At 40.7% G+C, this 19888-nt stretch overlaps 2 protein-coding genes and 1 long non-coding RNA gene across 3 annotated transcripts; all 3 read right to left on the bottom strand.

Moving 5' to 3' along the window:
* Window positions 1-1268: 1268 nt before the first annotated feature.
* On the bottom strand, window positions 1269-4359 carry LOC128367112 (uncharacterized). The gene is made up of 3 exons (XR_008321914.1): window positions 3965-4359; window positions 2092-2136; window positions 1269-1936 (listed from the first exon to the last, which is right to left on the bottom strand). It is a non-coding gene; the product is annotated as an uncharacterized LOC128367112 (long non-coding RNA).
* LOC128366868 (calphotin-like) lies at window positions 4358-8639 on the bottom strand. The gene is made up of 3 exons (XM_053327636.1): window positions 8356-8639; window positions 4485-5065; window positions 4358-4429 (listed from the first exon to the last, which is right to left on the bottom strand). The coding sequence occupies exons 1-3, from the start codon at window positions 8441-8443 to the stop codon at window positions 4358-4360; spliced, it is 741 nt and encodes a 246-aa protein (XP_053183611.1). The 5' UTR covers window positions 8444-8639.
* A 460-nt stretch (window positions 8640-9099) lies between these two features.
* Window positions 9100-18250, bottom strand: LOC128367105 (matrilin-2-like). The gene is given in 16 exon segments (XM_053327909.1): window positions 9100-9261; window positions 11090-11182; window positions 11588-11740; window positions 11845-12255; window positions 12350-12472; window positions 13093-13215; window positions 14319-14441; window positions 14530-14543; window positions 14545-14586; window positions 14588-14648; window positions 15085-15207; window positions 15406-15528; window positions 16413-16535; window positions 17153-17275; window positions 17393-17965; window positions 18124-18250. Coding segments are annotated over 16 exon segments (2391 nt in total). The 3' UTR covers window positions 9100-9205.
* Between the last annotated feature and the right edge of the window lie 1638 nt (window positions 18251-19888).

Genomic DNA, 19888 nt, shown 5'->3' with positions numbered 1-19888 from the left:
AATTCCAACACTGATTCAATAACTCCTGTCATGTGTGTGGTTTTAATCTTTTAATCAACTATAGTACATGTTGGTTGTAGATAAACCTGCACATTGTTTGCTCCATGCTTATCTATTTTAAATATCCATTATCCAGCACAGTCATGTTTTCCCTGAGATTGCTGGCACTGAGGCAACTCTAATGCAAAGTATTAAGTTGTTCTAAATGACATGTGGTTGAGTTGGGCACGTTTGGTCCACATAGTAAAATTATTCATTTGAATTGCAGAAACTACTTTCATAGTCTCTGGTGAGGATGATGAGACAGCAAAAAATAGTCATTCACCTGAAATAATTCTAAAATATCTACGTACATTAGATATATTAATATATTCATTTTTCAAAAGTTGTGGGTCTACAGATCATATGATGAACACGTTATCCTATTGTAGCTGGACCATGCTGGATTTTTTTTGAATGTGCATGAAATGTATTGGAGTATTCAGAAACATGGTGACTACCCTACACTAAAACATGACCTCATTACAGTAAAAACAACAACAACAACACGTGTATTAGTGAGTAAACCTTTATTCTGTACACTAGGTTAGCAGAATCATAGACAAAGCTCAGAGAGTGAATATATATTACAGAGAAAAAAAACATAAAAAAAAGATAACAGACATCAAAAAGACATTTTTGTTCCCGCAACATCCATCTCACCTCACAGACTTACACAAGATTTTTTTCCTCTTTTTAAAACACGGCATGTAGAACTAATAGTAAATTATCAATTATTTCCACTAGGTGATCTCTTACTGTGCTGCACATGAATATATTTAATGCACTAAAACCAAAACCAATGTGCATATGATGTCAGAGCTGCCAGGGTCTATGGTGTCTTTAAATCTATAGTCTGAAACAGCTTTATTTTCAGGATGATCATTTCATGAACATCTGCCAGCTACAGTGTAGCTGCACAAAATGGCTTCATGGAACAGCAAGATGGCAAGTCAGTGAGTAAACCTGGATCATCTGCATCCTCAACCTGGCTCTGGTTCATCACGTTGTTACTAATCTTCTACATATCCATATAATCATCTCAAACACATCCTCAAAAACATAAAAATCACATTTTATTCATCATTTATTCATGGAAACCAACACATTTGAAGAAAAAAAACATGAAGAAAACATGGATTTGACCTACAGTAGTGCTTATCAGTATTACACTGTACACTCTGTTACTCAACACTTAGTACTGTCATTCCTATTAAATATATCAACCTTATTAGAAAGGCTGCTCTTAAGATATTGTGTAAACACCAGATGAAGACGTGGTATTATGGCAGAATTTACACTAAAACTTCTACGTCATAATTATGATCTTTTAAATAATATCTATGTGTTTATCATTCACGCTGTTTGGTGTGTCTGTTTCCTTTAAGCTCTTTACATCATTTCATTCACAGTTGTGTTTGGCTTGTATTCCTCATAGAAGCAGCTACTTTAAATAGTTAAGGATTTTCCTGCACGTATCCTTGACTACACTTCAACGTACTGCCACTCTAGTCTCTGATGAGTTAACAACCTCTACATGAAGAGTTCACGGATTTCACAGAGTATTGCACCCTTCTTGTCTCATGTTATCTGTCCCGTGTGTTTTCATAGTACTTTCAGTACAGATGTTACACGTGCAGTATGTGGCTCCAGGCACTTTAAGGTCTCAGTAGAAAAACGAATCGTAAAGGTTTATATTTACAAATGTAGGAAGAATCCTGATCTTTTCTCAATGACGTGTTAAGGCACTGTGCGTATTAATGTATGTGGTGTATGGTTTGGTGAGAGCTGATAAGACAATACTGAAAATGTAGTGTTTGTTTTGTTGCTTTTTCCTCCAGTTGCCTTTATATTTGTAGTTTTGGGGTTTTTTGTTATTTCGGTGAATCTCTTCTTCCTGAAAGAGGATAAAGAACAGAGAAAAAGACATTACAGGAATGTGTAGTTTTTCTGAGTGTCTTTGATTGAAATAGCACTCTTCCAAATGTAAAGTGAGTGTGATCCTGCAGTATTTGCATTGGGTTAAAAAGTGGTTTGTGGTAGTGCTCTTACCAACTCAGTCCTCCTTTTTGGCTTTCTCGCTCTCTGTGTCCACCACTGCACACACACACACACACACACAGAGAGAAGAAAGGGAACGCATTACATTTTCATTCACAACAAGTCAGATTCTTTTCATTCATGCTGAGCTTGTTTGACATATGATTTTACCATCATCAGACTAGTACTGTCACAGCACCCCACAGAGAAGAAGAAAGTGAGGAGCTGGCATTCCTTCTCGATCACATCTGGTTCTGCTGAACTGACTTACTAGTGATTTACCTAGCGTCTGAACACAAACACATACACACACATACTATACAGTATGGTAATTGGTCTGGCACACAGCTGTAGCCCCTAGAGAGAAAGTCTCATAAAAGTTATGCAATATGTCTCACACCAGGCCAGTTTTCTACACGTGCTGCCTGGAGGGGCGTCTCTGCCCTAAAAGTACAACGTGTTCTCTTAGAGTCCAGAATGGGGTGCAGGCTGAATTGAAACCTATCATCTCTGTCTTGTACAAGGCAACTGACCACTGGAGGCACATTTAGTTCCACAATGAAGTAAACAGTAAACAGTAAACAGTAAATAGTACGGTACACATGTTTGGGTATTTCATAGATTTTAACCAGAGAACACTGGAAAGGTGTAAAATTCCACATATTGGGGTGAAGCATGTAAAATACTGCTGCTATGTGTGTACAGTTTCCAGTACACAGCATCATTACATATTCTAAATTAGATAAAAATGAGTGTAACAGTGTAAATATGAATGAGAATTATACAGAGTAATCTCAAGTATAGTAGTACAATCGACTGAATCTCTCTTTAGAATAAGCCATTACCTCTAGTACTTCTACTAATTTGCATGATATTTGAGTCTGGTCAGACTTTACATTGTCTTATGTAATGCGAAGCAGCAGGGCATGATTATTTTGTAGGCAGTTAACAATAGAGCACAATGAGTGAGAGTTGCGTGACTGGAGCTATTGTGCTGACAACATGCTCCTGCTATAATCGACACACTCAAGACGAGCTTCCAGTATGTGTGCCCGCTTTCTATTTCTCACACTGCCTTATCTGTTCAGCCTCACAGCCCAACAATATTCTGTTCTTCCTGTCAGCTCAAGCCAATAACAGGAGTACAGACAGGAACCTATAGGAAGGATTGTTCACTGTGTGTTTGACGTTGTTAGCCATCCATGTGTTGGATACCTGCTTGGTAACCAATACCAGCACCTTTGAGGGGGTGATGTTGTAAAACTTTGTCTTTTGAGAACGACCTTATTTAGCTCGTCTGATGCAAGAAGACTGATTGACTTTTCTGACATGTGAAGGACCATTCAGTGTTTACTTGGCTACAAGCAAGATCTTCTTATTTGAGTCCCCCCCCCTTCTTTGCTCTTCTCTTTCTGCTTGTTTGCACATGCTTAATGGTGAACACACGTTTGCATAGATTTCTCAGCTATTTCAGCCAGTGAGAATGCTGCCGTGCTCCTCACCAAAAAGCTGTCAGAATTTACTGTTCATGCCTTATCAAGCACATTATAATATGGTGCAATGTCTGAAGTCAAAGTTAGCATGACAGGTTTGTCAGGAAACAATGCAGTGTTAAATCAAGTAAATTACTGAGCCAGAAAACTGGGCATGGAGCGACTCAAGACAAATTCTTGTCAACAATGGCAGCCATCATCCACTGGAATCCCACTGGAAGGAAATGTGACCACACTGCAATGTGTGACACCCATCATGTGCAATCTGATTTAAATGGCTAAATACATATAAATATGAGTTCTGTTGTGGGGGATATTTTTACTTTTCAAAAATTGATAGACAAGGAAAGACATTTCTTTGTGCAAATATGCCAAGGGGTATTAGTCAGTACCTTCAGTGGAGGGTTCAGGGGCTGCTGGGGTTGGTTCAACTACTGGGGCTGCAGTGTCTGCCGCTGACTCTGAAGTAACAGTTGCTGGTGGAGCTTCTGGGGCTACTTCTACTGAGGCTTCTGAAACCACTGGTGTGGATGCTGGAGCCTCCGCTGGTGGGGCAATCTCAGCTGGGGCCGCAGCAGGTTCTGTGACCTGTTCAGCAGCAGGCTGAGGCTCAGCTTGGGCTTCACCTGCAGATACTGGAGGCATCACTGGAATAGTTGCCACAGCAATCGCTGGATCTATTAAAGGCTCAGCAGCAGCAGCAACGGGTGCTGAAGATTCAGCTGGTGCGGAGACTTCACTAGGTACTGAAGCCTCAACTGGTACAGCTACAGCTTCAACTGGTGCTACAGCTTCAATTGGTGCTGCAGCTTCAACTGGTGCTGCAGATTCAACTGGTGCTGCAGATTCAACCGGTGCTGCAACCTCGCTTGGAGCAGAAGATTCAGCTGGCACTGCTGAGGCAGTAGCTACTGCAGCATTGTCAGCTGGAACCTCTGCTTCCACAGGAGCAGCCACTTCAGCAGCTGCTGGTTCCTCTACAACCACTGGGGCCTCTGCAGACTCTGCTACAACAGGCTCAACAGCAGGGGTGGCAACTTCAGGCAAGGCCTCAGCTGCCTCCTCAACAACAGCAGGGGCCTCTGCCTGCACTGGTACAACAGGTTCCACAGCAGGCACCTCATCTGTAGCCTCAACAGGGGCTTTGACCTCAGGAGGAGCCTCAGCCACTGCAGTTTCTACAGGGGCAACTTCCTCCACAGGGGGTACTGCCTCCGCCGCCACTACAGCAGCCTCAGGTTCAGTAGCAGCTTCTGCTGGAGCAGCAGCTGGAGCAGATTCTTCAGGGGCGACAGGTTCTTGCTTTGGTTCAGGAGCAGACAGGAGGTCCTCCCCAGAGCCAAGATCCTCCTGAGCCTCCAGGGCCACTAACACAGCCTCCGCCTCTTCATCAGCTCCTGGTTGAAGATCATCTGGTAAGGCACTCTGCACAGGCAGCTGCATCTGGTCCTCGATGGTTTCTGCATCCTCTGCAATGATGCCGTTCCTGACTGCTGTCAACAAAGAGATGAGCAAAAACAAGCTTGATTAAGAATTACAACTGGTAAGCATCAGTCTGTTCAGGTAGCGATGTCCTGTTAATCTTTAACACTAACTACATGGCAACAAAGAACAACAAAAGAGCTTTTAAGAAGATTTGTCATTTTAACGAGTTGGAAACATGGTGGGGGGTCTCAAAGGGTCCTTGAGGTAGTCTTTGAATGGAATAGTTTTGTTAATAAATGATCACATTTGTCAGGACAGCATTCTTATCCACACTTATATAATGCACTGGCACTAAGACGCCCAGTCGTCCAAGCATCAAGTGCTATATTGCAAGCTGTTTTGTCTTTTCTTGAATAAATTAATTGTACTTATTCCTAAACTGATTGCAAAATCATAATCAGCAGAAAACTTCAATGTATAGATTAACATAAACATTAGTATAAAATAAACATTATAAACAACACATTATTCATACATTTAAGAGATTACACATAAAATTAAACCCACAAAACAGCAGAAATGCAGTTAAACTCAACAGGGAATGGAGGCACTGTGGACAATAAGCAATAAGGCACACAGAATGCGTGCTAGAGAAAACAGACTTTCATTTCCTTAGTTGAAAAATATGACTTATTGAAGCCTGTGCTCGTCTGAAGCCCTGAGGACACACAAGGCACTCTCAGAGGAAGGAAAATACACGTGACTTTCAGCTTTGCTGCCTTTGGAGAGACACCCTACCTTTCTTTTCATTCCTCAACCCATGTTCTTGTATCTGTGGGTGTGAACAAGCTATCAGCCCCTGGGCAGAACTATAGTAGATGAGGAACAATAGTGTGCCTGGATACTTCAACTCAAATGTCAGGAACAGCAACTTACATCTAAGTTACAGGAGTTATAACAGCGTAACAGAAACTGAGTTTGTCTTATTATTTCACCAATAACCTCGTCACAAAAACACTGGGTGAACATTGTTCACAAATGAGACAAACCAGAAGGGTTCAGTTAGCTGAATGGGTGGATAGGGGCAGCTTCCTGATTTTATTTGTCTGTCAGAAGTGGTACAAAGAGCTAAGAGTGATGGGTGGAAGGGAATGTGACGGCCTGGCACCTCAAATGAAAATGAGCCTGTGGAAGAGAATGTAGCACAGACTAGTATTTAGGTGCAGTTCAATATTTTTTCCACACTTGAGTGTACCATTGTAAGGGTAAACATGTTTTTAGGTAGCTTTTAACAAACTATATATCACTTAAAATGTGGGTTTTATTTCAAATTTGAAAAAGATTTAAAGCATTTTCCTTCCTTTAAGTGACAGTTTGCTTTCGCTGCACACCAACATGGACTATGACAAAGAATGGATAGCTGTTGTCTGTACAGTAGGCCAGAACCACTGTTGAAAAGTGTGAATGTCTGTGGGTGTGTGTTTGGGTCGAGACAGAGACAGCCTTTCTAGGCATGGATGACTTGTGTGTCAACATGATTTACCAGCCAAAGATGACAGAGATCCCAGTCAAAACAGTGGCAGGGCTGGCTACGAGCACAGAGGGAGGGGAGGGGGGACAGACAGGGGGCCCGGACAGGGGATGGGACCAGTGGTGGCTTGGATGGCATACAGCTGGTTTGTTAGACAGACTGTATACTGTATGATTTCAAACTCCACCCGTTCAACTACATTGGAGAAGCCTGTCTTGGCAAAGAGTACAATAACTGGTTTTCTTGTTGTGGTGATGTAAGACCCTGGAAAAGGACCCGAGCTTCTACAGGTGACCATATAACTGGGTGGCTGGAGGGACAATACCCTGACACAAACATCACACAGTGACATAATGGAAAATGGAAATGCTGCTAGTGACAGGAAGTGTTTATGACAAACTCTTGATAAGTATAATAAGAACATAACACATGTTTGCTTGCTTTCTTGCTCAAAAATGATAATCAAGCCTTTCCTCATTCAAATGTGCCAACTTGACTCGAGCATCAACAGTCACACACAAAGAGGAGCACTTTCTAACAAGGACCGTGACTGTCATGACGCATGTACTGTATGTGGGGAGATGCAGAGAGAACATACTGTACATGAAGCTGTGCCTGGTATGACATAGGCATGAGCCAAGTAGGTTGGACCTGTGAATGGACAATCAGTCTGTGTAAGGCTTCTCGATGGGCGTCTACACATCTACACAGGCTTGAACACAGTGTACATATGCAAAGTCAAATAAACCAAGGCGATTACCCACAACATCTCCTGTATATGTGGCATGACTACATTTTAGATACAAAACTGTTTCACAGAGGAGAGAGCAGAGCTTTGCTGTCCCATGCAGAGGAATTTCAGGGTAGCCTGAAGGCATGCGGGTTCTTTTCAAAGGGTTCAATCTTCTAGCCTTTCATCTTTCTCCTATACAATACTGCATCTAACTTTAGTGAGCTGTAAATTCCCAGACCTAATTTCAACCACATAGATTATAATCTGTGTATGCATGTTAAGGAAAGCACCTAAGTGACCTTTTCAGAAACCTTTCGCTTGCAAATTTTGCCAGCATAAAGCAGATGTTCCCTCTTTTTTTAGATCATATCAGTTTGATCTTATAGGGAAAAGAAGCTCTTTTTAGCATGAGAAAGTATATTAACTCACAAATTAGACTACTGAGGAATGGCAGCAAACAGGTTAGGTTGCAACTCTTCCCTAAGGCTGAAAAATGAACTGCTTAGCACTCCCAGGTGGCTTCAACACAGGGCTACTATAAGAGTTCAAGTCAAGTCAATTTTATTTGCATAGCCCAATACAAATCACAAATTTGCCTCTGGGGGCTTACTAGCTAGAAGTTCTTCTAATCTAGGTTGATCCAAACGCTCAATTAGCTTTATGGAATGAAGCAGTGAACAAAGCATGAGCACACAAGTCAACTCTCTCTCCCTCTCTCTCTCTCTCTCTCTCTCTCAGGTCTCTTTTCATAAATAAATCATGTAATGCAGTTTACAGTTTTTGTCAACACACTGTCAGTGGATCTCAGGCAAAAAATAACAACCATGTTTCATCATTTATGAGAAAATGGCTGAACATGAATAATTCTGTCCATGAGGCCCTGTACTGTGCTGTGCTGTGCTGTGCTGTGCAGTACAGTGCAGCAGAGTAGAGTGAGAAAGCACACGGTGTACCAGAACAGCCGGCAGCAGTGGTGACTGAATGAAAGTAACTACTGTGTCTATCCTGAGAAAATGTATAGATCACAGGCTGAAAATACACACAGATCATTTACAATTTTAAACATTTAAACTATGTGTGTGATCACTACTTACCCACTGTTTCTCCATTGCTCTCCTCTGGCTTGGTGCCTGGTCTTTTCTCTTGATCAACAGTCTGTGCACTGGATGAGGAGCACCCCATGTTTGAAAAACCTCAGATGAAGTAGATGAATGAAAAAAAACTTGGAACCTCTTTCAAGAGCGAGCACAAGTTCCACTGCTCTCTGTTAGCAAAGACAGAGAGTGTCTGGCAGTGAAAACATGGACAGCTAAGCTCTCTTCAGTTCCTAAGAGTAGCTGGGCACCATTATCTCCCCTTGTCTGTCTGTATGTTCATGCATGGCCTGCTGCCCTCTTGCCCCAGACAACGATCTGTTGTGAGCAGTGCAGGCACTACTGCTGAATGTTCCTGACTGCCCTGCTGCTCACAGTCACACTATTCATACAGGAGGAGGAGGCAAACATGTGTGCATGAAGTGAGTGTCCTCCCCTTAGGAGTGTCCCCTCTGGAAGAGATCCACCACCTTGTGGTAATGTTTAGGTTAGCACGTGTATCCAGTTCTTAATAGAGTGGTATGTTTTGTAGTGTTTTTGAGGATAAGGTATTGACTGAACAGCTTTCATAAAGACTGCTTAATTGTCACCTACAATAATCATAAAAAACAAAAACATGATATATAAAATGTTTATTTGTCAATCCACTGTACAACGATACATTATTTATATTTTGATTACATAACAAAGAATATTTTAAGCAAAAATACATTGTTGTATACAAAAGTGTATAAATAGCTTCAGTAGAAAGCATTGCATTTGCATATATTTCAGTGTAGCTCGTAGAGCAGGAATAAAGGGATCCTGTGAAATGCTATGCTGCAGTTAGAGGGAGGGAAGTCTCAGCCTTTCATTTGAGCACAAGTTGATTCTCAAGTGTCTCCATCTTCTTTGACAAGGCTTCAAGTGGGCATGGTTAAAGAAAGTAGCAGACTCAAATGAACACACAACCTATACAGTTCTGTAAACCAGGAGAACCATTGACATTTAAAATATATAAAGAGGACCGTTACTCCAAAAGAAACTGATTAAAATTTGGAGCAGGTAGACGTGTCAGGACACAAATGATAAATACCAGCTGTGCCAACTGATTGCTGATCAGTTGCATCAGTTAGATTGACGTCCACACTGCTTGTAACATGTAACATACAACATGCTTTTAGACCACTGATCAAGGAAGGCTCATATATTTTAATGGCAAATGCTTCTTTAAGTAGTAAGATATTAAATTCTCAAAGAAGCATTTGCCATCTCACAAGCCTATGACATCAGCCTAATCATCTGGCACAGCTGGTGTTTATTAACTATTGTTTCCTCTACTTGTGCTTGATGGTGGATTTTCAACTAAAACTAAAACAATGCCTGAAGTTCTGAAATGTATTAAGCACAGGCCTGTACTGTTTAAGAGAGCTTACATTTCAGCAACCACATGTTTACAAAAGTGGCACTTAATGCACTAGGTGTCAGAATTAGGACTTTCTGAATGTATTCATGAGGAAAAATACATATAATGTTTACCTCAAAGTCCAACTGAAATCACATCTTTGCAGTATGTTGTTTAAATATATAAATACTTCTGTATCATTAGAATGAATAGGAAAGGCCTTAAAGGAAACATGAGAAATGTTACTTTTTGTCCCAGCATCTAGGAAGGCCCATTGGAGGAATGTTTGAATGACATTTCTCTGTTACACCCTATAGAACAAAGTAAACAAAGCAAATAGCTACAAGTCATGGAAAGACAGATTTCGAAGAGCAATGACGAAATCAGCTCTTATGTGAATGTTTGTTTGGTGGCTCGTTCAACAAGGTGCAGGACAAGACATGCATTCATGTTTGTGAGTTAGCTAATAAATAAAGAAGCTAATGTGGGTCGTTGTTCAGAGTTCAGAGTCTTTGGCTCTCGTGTTGTGTAACAGGATGCTATCAGGCTCAGTGTGACCGTCTGCTCTACCCATGATTAAATGCCACATTATTGCTTTATTCAAAGGTTTGATTTGCTGCGTTCAACTAAGGACCAGCTACTTAAGAGGACGATGGAACAGTAGTACATCAAAAAAATGTAAAAGTAGAGGGCGCCATCATCAAAGAACTGAAAATATGAATTTCTCCCTCTTAGTTTCTCTTTTTTTCTCAAAAGGAGAACAGGACAAGTGATTCACAGAGCAGATGCTGTAGGAGACAAAAAAGGCAATTTAATTTGAGCTGGACTTTGAGTCAATATGTGCATATTACTGGTCTGACTAATCCATTATAACCACACACTGATTTAATTTCCATTTATTTATGGCCTTGTGGCCTCAATATCCTTGGTTCAGTTCTGGCAGCAGACTTTTGTTGCATGCAGTACCCCAAACCCATCTTTCTCTCCTCATTTCCTGTTATCTCTCTACTGTCCATGTCTAATAAAGGCATAAACTGCCTAAAACAATTTTTAAAGCACTTCAAAGTGCCCAGCTGACACATGAAATCATTTTTGTCCTCATCAGCATTGTTGGTCACCTCAAAGCACAGCATAGTTTGCCCTGAATCCTTAAAAGCAAATAACCAGAGTGAAAACTAAAATCACAGGAAGAATGTTAGCATTATATTTTCCTATTAATTTTAAACAGTTATGCAGATATTCTGTCACTGGAGATGATTACCTTTGGCAGAGACAGATCTGCCTTACATTACCTGAAAAATATGAATGTTAATAAATCTTTGAGACTGACAGTCATTCAGAAAAGGATATTATTCTGTAGCAGGTTCTTCAGTTTCTGGCTGACCTGGGTCTGAAACATTATCACGTTCTCACACTGGCACATGTTTTCATCAGATGCTTTATCTGTGAGGAAAGAATAAATATGATGAGAAAATCTTTCTGTCCTTGAGTCCGTTTTCTCACCCTATCTGTTCAAATCTCTCCCTGCAGGTTTCCCTTCCTGTCTCTGCCTGTAGAGAATGTAGTAAATGTGGATGAGATACAGTCAGAAATACCATGACAACAGACAAGAAACAACTGATGAGTTAGGTGATATGGACTATAGCACAGCGCTGCTGATCTAATCCTATCAGTGATCATTATGGCAGCAGTAGGTGGCAGCGATGCACCATTTCATTCAAGAAACTGGTCTGTGGAAAACTGAACTTTAGCTGTTGATCTGCCATTCTTTTATATTTTAACTAAGAGCACATTCCCACCATTTTGGAGACCCTGTTTAACAATGCAGTTCAGTCATGTGTGAGGTACCTCTACATATCCTGGATTTGAGTTTCTGTGCAATTTCTCCCATTTTCTCAAAATCCTCAGCGTAATAAAGGTGCTTCTCATCAGGCTCTGATGCTATTTCTCTCAGCTCCGGTTCAATGGCTTTGCCAACACCCAAAGCATAAATGGTGACTCCTGAAAGTAAAAGAAAACAGAAAAATGAAGGAAAATTGCAAGGAGAAATACAATTTTTTCATTAGATACAGCAGTGTATCTGGGTGATGAGATAAAAAGTTTACCAGAGTTTTTAGCTCTATTAGCCCATTCAGAAACATCATCCTGTGATCTCCCATCAGTGAAGACAATGCTAACACGTGGGATGTTCGGCCTGGCACCTTCTTTGGCTGAAAAGCTAAGCTCAGACATGTGGCGTAAGGCTGAACCAGTCATGGATCCTCTCCCCATGTACTGCATCCGCGCCACAGCTCGCTTGATGTCCTGCGCTGCGGTATACTGGCCCAGGGTGAACTCTGTGCGGACCTTGGTGGAGTATTGAAGAAGGCCAACATGTGTGCCTGTCCTGGAGATGTCCAGCGAGTCCACAATACTGTTCACAAACTGCTTGACTAGCTCAAAGTTGGCAGGGCCCAAACTCTTGGAGCCATCAATGACAAAAACTAGATCCATGACTGTCTCACCGCACTCCGATTCTGTCAGAAACAAGAGCATCAAATACATGTTTTACAACAAATACAGTCCTTTTTATTGTGACTACTTTAGTGAAAGAGACATTTTAAAGAATACTTTTGCAGCTCTTTCCATCCTCCGCCAGCATGAACCCTTCAAAACATCTGCAGATGTAGGAGTCAGTGGTGCTGACACACTGGTGTTCACAACCGTGGTCCACTGTCTGGCACAGATCCAGACCTATGAGTTTAACAAGGATGAATATGCCGTTGACAGCTTATTTATATGACACATTGTAGAAGTGCTGAGTGATGATTAAAATGACAATATTTGGCCACTGAAATCCATATTGTCACTTTCAAGTATCCTTTGTCACAGTCATCAACATTAAAAACATCAAGTGAAGGTTATTCCATGAAGAAAGAGTTACAAAACTCATAACACATGCATAACTATCTGAGGACATGAACGCTCCATCATGGTAAACATGAATGGAATATTCCCCTTAATCCAAGGGGAGGGGAAAACTGGAATTTTAGCAAGCGCTGGGATTAAAACTGACCTCACAACAGGTTCAAAAAGCATCCAAAATGATGTAACATGTAAATACCAGGATAAAGGACAGAAACAGCCATTGCAGTCGAGATTTCTTTTTTAAAATTTTGTTGATTAAGCCTCTCACAAATATCAACTCTATCTTCTTCTGTGCTGCTATTTTTTACCCATTATATCAAATAAGGAACTGATTTTCTGTATTAGCTCATTGGATCACTGACTTTGAATATCCACATCACATTTGGTTGCAGTTTACTAAATATTCATGACAATGACTCAGCTCAGACCCTATGGCTCGGACTCACTCTGACATGTTTTGCCATCAGGTCGGAGGGTGTAGCCTTTTCTGCATTTACACACACATGAATCCTCTGCGCTCGTGAACTCTTGCTCACAGCCGTGTTTCCCGTCAGCACAATGGTCTATCTCTGCAGGGAATGATTGGTTTAAGAACAGACAGGATTAAGGAGTTATTACTGGGAAAATCAAATAAGTGCTGCTGTGATTTAACGTATCACGCCTGCATCTTACATGCATCAGTCAAACAGATGAATAGTACTGTTGAATGTCTTCCAAACAGATCTGAGCATATATTCTTTTCTGCATTTACACACACACACACACACACACACACACACACACACACACGCACACACACGCACACACACGCACACACACGCACACACACACACACACACGCACACACACACACACACACACAATCTGTGTTCCTAACCTCCAGTTTACAGCATTAAGTATCAAGGGCACCATAGTCAAGCTCTGCAATGAATAATTTTAGTAGAGAAAGACACATCTGTTGTCTGTGAAACAGGGTATAAAGGACAAACAATAACCAAGTGTCCACAATTACAGTATTATTTATTATCATACTGAGATGCATTAGTCTTTTAAGCCTGTTTTTCAATGCCAGATACAGTATGGTAAAAGCTAATGGCCACTTATTTCCCCCAGTGGATCAGTAATGATGTTTTCGGTGACCTCCTGACATCTCTTATACTGTCACTATGAGGCCAAAATATATGCAATAATTATACATTAGAAATATCTAAATCACATGGACAAGTTGTGTGAAATTGTACAAAATTACTGAGCTCATTTATAATCCACAAACGATGGATGTAATCCCAGACAGCTAAATAATGCTGAGGATTAGATCTGAACATGATCAGCTGTAACATTGTATGGTGTGCAGGTTCTGTAAGAACATCATGAAGTAAGGTCTGCCCTTTCAAGATTAAAGATAGAGGGGTCAACTAATTATCAAATTCCTTCTAATGATTATGTTGCACAATGGAGTCAACCCCAGAGACAGATTATCCACACATGCATGTTCTAATGCATAACAGGTCAAAACAGGACATCAGTAACAAATATCAATGCATGTAACGTTACACATGATGTAAGTTTAGTGAGACCTCACTGTGAATGAAGTGTCTCATTCTAAAATTTTGAGAACAACCATTCCCTGTTGAAATAAAGGTAATAAGAGGAAAAAGCATTGGATACTTACTCTTGCATGTTTTCCCATCAGGTTTGAGTGTGTAGCCTGTTCTGCATTTACACACACAGGAGTCCTCTGTGCTCATAAACTCCTGTTCACACCCGTGGGTGCCATCAGCACAGTGATCAATCTCTGCAGGGAATCATCAGTTCATCAGGACAGTTAAGACTAACAGGAATTACTTATAAAACCTATTCTGACTCATGAAAAACATTTACACTTTTGCATGTTTTCATCAGATGTTAGTGTGCAGACTTTTGTGCATTTAAACACGCAAGTCATCTGAGTTTATAACCTCCTGTTTACATCCAAAGGTATCAAGGGCATAGTAGTGAACCTCTGCAATCAATCATTTTTAGCAGAGAAAGATGGTGATGTTGAACACAGTAAGTTGCATCTGCTTTTTGTGACACAGGACAATTAAAACTACTTAAGTACACAACAAATATCCTCCTCACTAATGAAGCATATTTAGACAACATTCGGGTGTTTTCATCATTTAAGTCGTATTTTGCTATCTGTTCCACCAAAAAATTGTCCCAAAGCAAAATTACATGTATATATGTCTTTACTTTATTGTTCCAGTGTATCAGTGACCAGAAAATGAGAATATATAACCCCATACAGCTAAATCATGTTGAAGGATAGATGTGAACACAAGTAAGTTTCAAATGTCATAGTGTGCAGCTGCTGTAGGGATGCAAAACTACAAATAAAATCTTCCTTTCTTTGTTGAAATAATAGTAATAGGAGCAAAGGAGCATTGGATACTTACTCTTGCATGTTTTCCCATCAGGTCTGAGTGTGTAGCCTGTTCTGCATTTACACACACAGGAGTCCTCTGTGCTCATGAACTCCTGTTCACACCCGTGGGTGCCATCAGCACAGTGATCAATCTCTGGGCAAGAAACACAAGAGTAGAAAGATTGTTTCTTTGTTTATACTTTACTACAGTATGTATGTAGTGCATTTGACGCTTGACCTTTTTCACATTCAGCTCAAGTTGTGACTTCCTATAAATGTGCATGTGTCAAACTATATCTTCCTGTAAAGTGACCGTTTCCAGCCATCTCACATCATTACCAAAATAACTTACTGCTGCAGGTCTTGCTGTCCATATTGAGGACGTAGCCCTTCTTACATCTGCAGATGTAGGAGCCTGGAATGGTGACGCAGTCGTGCTCACAGCCGTGGTTCCCCAGGTCACAGAAGTCTATTTCTGTGGGGGATTCATTGTTTATTAAAGTGATGCTTCTACAACTAGTACTGCTGCTGTCTATAGTACTGCTTCACGACTGCTATAAATAAGTGTCCATATACTGTTGTAAAACTACTTCCAGTAAAACAAGTGTTGTTTCTTCTACATGCATAAAGCCTTTCAGAACAACACAAACATAGACAAAACACAAACATTAGAAGAAAAGTTAAGAAAAGAATCTGTCATGCACAAAACTCCAAAAGCACACTCTCAAAAAGACAAGCTGTGAAGGCACATTCTTGTTTTGGATTTTAGAGATAATTTGACACCCTGGATACACCTCTGCATCATAACAGCTGCTCTGATGATTGCAAAAGCAAACTTCCTCCAGGAAATCTCCCCCACTTCCCTTTCTGTTAACATCCACCAGAGAGGCAAAAGGGACGTTTTCCATCAGTGGGTGGAGAGACATCACTGGCAAGAAGAACGCTGGCTCTGATTTTGGATTGGAGGCCCATCCAAACTGGACATGTTGAACAAGTCTACTCCAGTACATCAAGTTTTATTCACCAAATGTGTTGGCTAAATTGCTGATATGGGCAGCATCCATTTTCAATACTATGTAAACATAGGATTTTGTATTTAGATTAGATGATGGATTATGGTTATGTTGATTTGTGTACTTGTGTATTTATGGTGGTTTAAGACTTATTAATGGGATTTATGTAAGGACAGCTGAATCAACTGATGCCTGTTATAAAGTGCTGCAAAAAAGTTTAAAAAAGGAATTAAAAGAAAAGGAAGTGGAAGAAGAGGATAAAGCCACCAGTGACGGAGGAACAACAACAAGGAGAGATATGAAGAGCAGAGTGCCTGGGAAAGAAAGATAAGAAAGGTATTATTACTGTTGCATGTCTTCCCGTTTATGTTGAGTTGATACCCTGGACGACAGCGGCACTCGTAACCATCAGGCAGGTTGGCACAGATGTGTTCACAGCCATGATCCACTTCTGCACAAATATCCTCAGCTACAGGGCAGCAACATGGAGAAAAATCCAACTGTCATCTACCATGGAGCTTGTACCAGAAAAAAAAAAGATTTTACCCACTTCGGGGCAGCTTAAACCAGTTGTAAACAACAACACTAACATATTACCTCAAGTTGTTATGGTGAACTAGGCCTACAGTATTTAGTGTATGGTGGGGTTTAGAGCTTTTTCACTGAAAGGAGGTGCCTGCTGCAGTCCAAAACAAAGCTAATACATTGCTAAAAAAAACAGGAAAAGCTGTGGCTGGAGAACCAAAACAAAGAGTCAAAGGACATTAAAATGCTCTGTAAAGTTGACTTGGTTGAATGAGGTAGTCATGTGATCCATTTTTACTGTAAAATTATTTGTTAGCCACCATAGCCACTTTAAAGTACTAACAGATGACCTGCAATTTCTCATCTGCCATATAGGAATTCAAGTGGAGATACAATAATGGCTCTAATTTTGCAGTCCCCTTTAGTCTTGTTTTCCCAAGAGGATTGGTTTCATTGTTCAGCCTCCAGGGATGAAAAGATTAGCTGAAAAAGAAAAGTCACCTTTTCCTGAATGAATATATTTTCAAAAACGCATCAGATCAGAGAAGGGAGATCTTTCACCTTTACATGTCTTGCCATCAGGGTTGAGGGTGAAACCTTCCATGCACTTGCACCTGAAAGAGGCAGGGCTGCTCACACAGATATGCTGGCATTGATGGTCCACCACATCACACATCTCTGAACCTAATGCATGCATGTACACACACAGAAATACAAACACTCAGACAAAAAGGTGCAAACAAACATGCTTAAATGAGAAGGGAGGCAGGCATAAAAACAGATCTAGAGTGGATTCATCACCTCCGCACAGTTTGGACTGGAACACCGAGATGAGGCTCTCTATCTGGCTGAAGTTCGCCACCAGGTGCACATGCTCAGAGTGTGGCTCACTCCCTATGGCCTTCAGGGTGTTCATATCCACCCTGCCCACTCCAATAGCAAAGATCTGGATGCCGGCCTTCCTTGCCTCAGCTGCAATCTCCTCCACTGTATCCTGAGGCCTCCCATCAGTCACAATCATACATATCCGTGGTATCTGGAGGTTTGCCGGTCGTGCTCCCTCTGCCTCGCTGAAAGCCGTCTCCATGGTGTACTGAATGGCTAGACCGGTCATGGTTCCTGTGGCGAGGTGCTCCATGTTCCTCACAGCCTGCTCCACCTCAGTCCTTGTGTCGAAGGTGTTGAGAGAGAATTCGCTCTGGACCACGCTACCATACTGGAGTAGACCGACACGTGTGGAATCAGGGCTGACCTCAAGAAACTGAAGCAGGTTGATGATGAATGTCTTGACCTTCTCGTAGTCGTTGGGGCGGATGCTTCGGGAACTGTCGATTACAAAGACAAAATCCAGCGGGATGCCTTTGCAAGGGTTCTCTGTGGTCAAAGACATGGACGGTAGTTTGAGATCTGGGAACCATGTTTGAACCAAAATCTAAAGAAAGCTTGTTTTTATATCTTAGATGAAGTTGGACAAATGTATAGCTGATAAAACAGACATAAATACACATTAATCTCAGGAACTTATCACTTACCCACTGCTTTGGTTTGGACAGTAGTCTCATTTCGTCCTTTGGCTGTGAGGGGTCTGGGGCGCCTTTTCTCCAGCCGAACTGCATTACAGCACAACAGGCAGAAGAGGCCGAGGGCCAGGGACCTCATACTCATGAGAAGTGACAACTGCAGTGTTTATAGAGAAAGGAAGGCACTAAGGAAATTGTGCTATTTTGATGGTAGAATTTCTTTCTAAATATATTTTGGCTCCAGATCAAATCATAATACACACAGTATTTGCACAGTTAAAATTTGAGGACATTTATGTCAAACGGGCTGCACCCAGAAAAGTTTGGTTACCAGCTATTATGGATCTATTTTGATGAAATTTGTTGGAGGAATGTAGAAAACTATTAAGATTCAAACTGGCAGACAATCTATAAAAGTGGAATATATTTCTTTCCTTGAACTTTCAACTTCATGTAGTGTGCTTTATAAATGGCCACATGATGGCGTTATTCACACCCAAAAAACCCCAAAAGTTCCTCTTGTGTCTTGTGACTTTCCATCAAATTTTACAGAAATCTGTCATTCTTTTTTTGAGATATCATGATAAATAATAGAAAGTGGGTGAAACACACCATTTGTCCCCATGTGCACATTTATACCATATAACTTAATTTAACTATACTTGTTAATTGTTTGTTTTTTGGCCAAAAGTTAATCTGTAGCTTTTTCGTCAAAGTAAAACACAGACTTTTGAAATTTAGAAATTTAGTTGTTTATTGGTTTAGTTAATTGTTTATCGGTCAAGTTGAGCATTTTCTTTTGTGCTACTTACCATACCCACCATCTGTTTGACAGACAAAGGGAGAAAGCAACCATTTATTACCTGTGTTTTTACACTGATGACATCATCAGTGATGTCAGTGGGTTGGACTATGTATAGGAGGCAGGGGTGTGTGTGTGTGTGTGTGTGTGTGTGTGTGGAGGGGGGGTGAGCGGGTGGTAAAATGTTTAATTTAGTTAAATATTTGGTTTAGTATTCACATGATTTATACTTTAGTTTATGAGGTTTATGCTGTGAGTAATGTGTGGTAAACATGGTTGACTGATACAAGAAGTATTGTTAAATGCCAGTTGGTATGAGGTAAAGGACACCCCTGCAATACATATGGTTCTGCCTAATAGATTGAAGGGCCTATATAAGGGGAGAAATGTAGATTTAGGAGGGCAGAAATCAGAGGATGATGGTGTAGCTGTGTGCATGTGATCATGCCTTAGTTTAGCCTTAGTGTTTATCCTGAGTTAATCCGATTTCTGATTGTTTGTATTCTTTTTTTTTTATTTTTGGGGACATTTTTTTTGTTGTTTCAGTGGACTGAATAAATCATTTTTTTACTCATTGAACAAGAGTCAGAGTCTGCATCCTATACCACCTTCATAGCTACTCTGGCTACATCACACAGACAAACAAAAAAACATATTAAAAAAAGCACATAAGACTGAAAAACAACCTCCTTGGTGTAGGGAACACATATAGTGACACTCTATCAGTGAGGTGACCAGTGAAGTGATACATATAAGTTAATGATGAGCATGGATATAAATAGGGAGAACTTTCACCTCCTGCATATTTGTTCTGCCCAGCTTCAGATTTCACATTTTACTGTGTTAGGTATAATACACACAAGTGCTTGCAGAGCCACAGGAAGCAGCTAAGTCCAAATGCTATATTATCTTTGTAAATTGAACATATTTACTTATTGATTTATGGCAGCTTTTATGGTGTTTCTGAACAGGTGT

Source organism: Scomber japonicus, chromosome 10 (genome assembly GCF_027409825.1).
Source record: "Scomber japonicus isolate fScoJap1 chromosome 10, fScoJap1.pri, whole genome shotgun sequence".
NCBI classification, from domain to species: Eukaryota; Metazoa; Chordata; class Actinopteri; order Scombriformes; family Scombridae; genus Scomber; species Scomber japonicus.
Note: the sequence above shows the minus strand (reverse complement) of the source record. Positions and strands in the feature narration are given on the sequence as shown.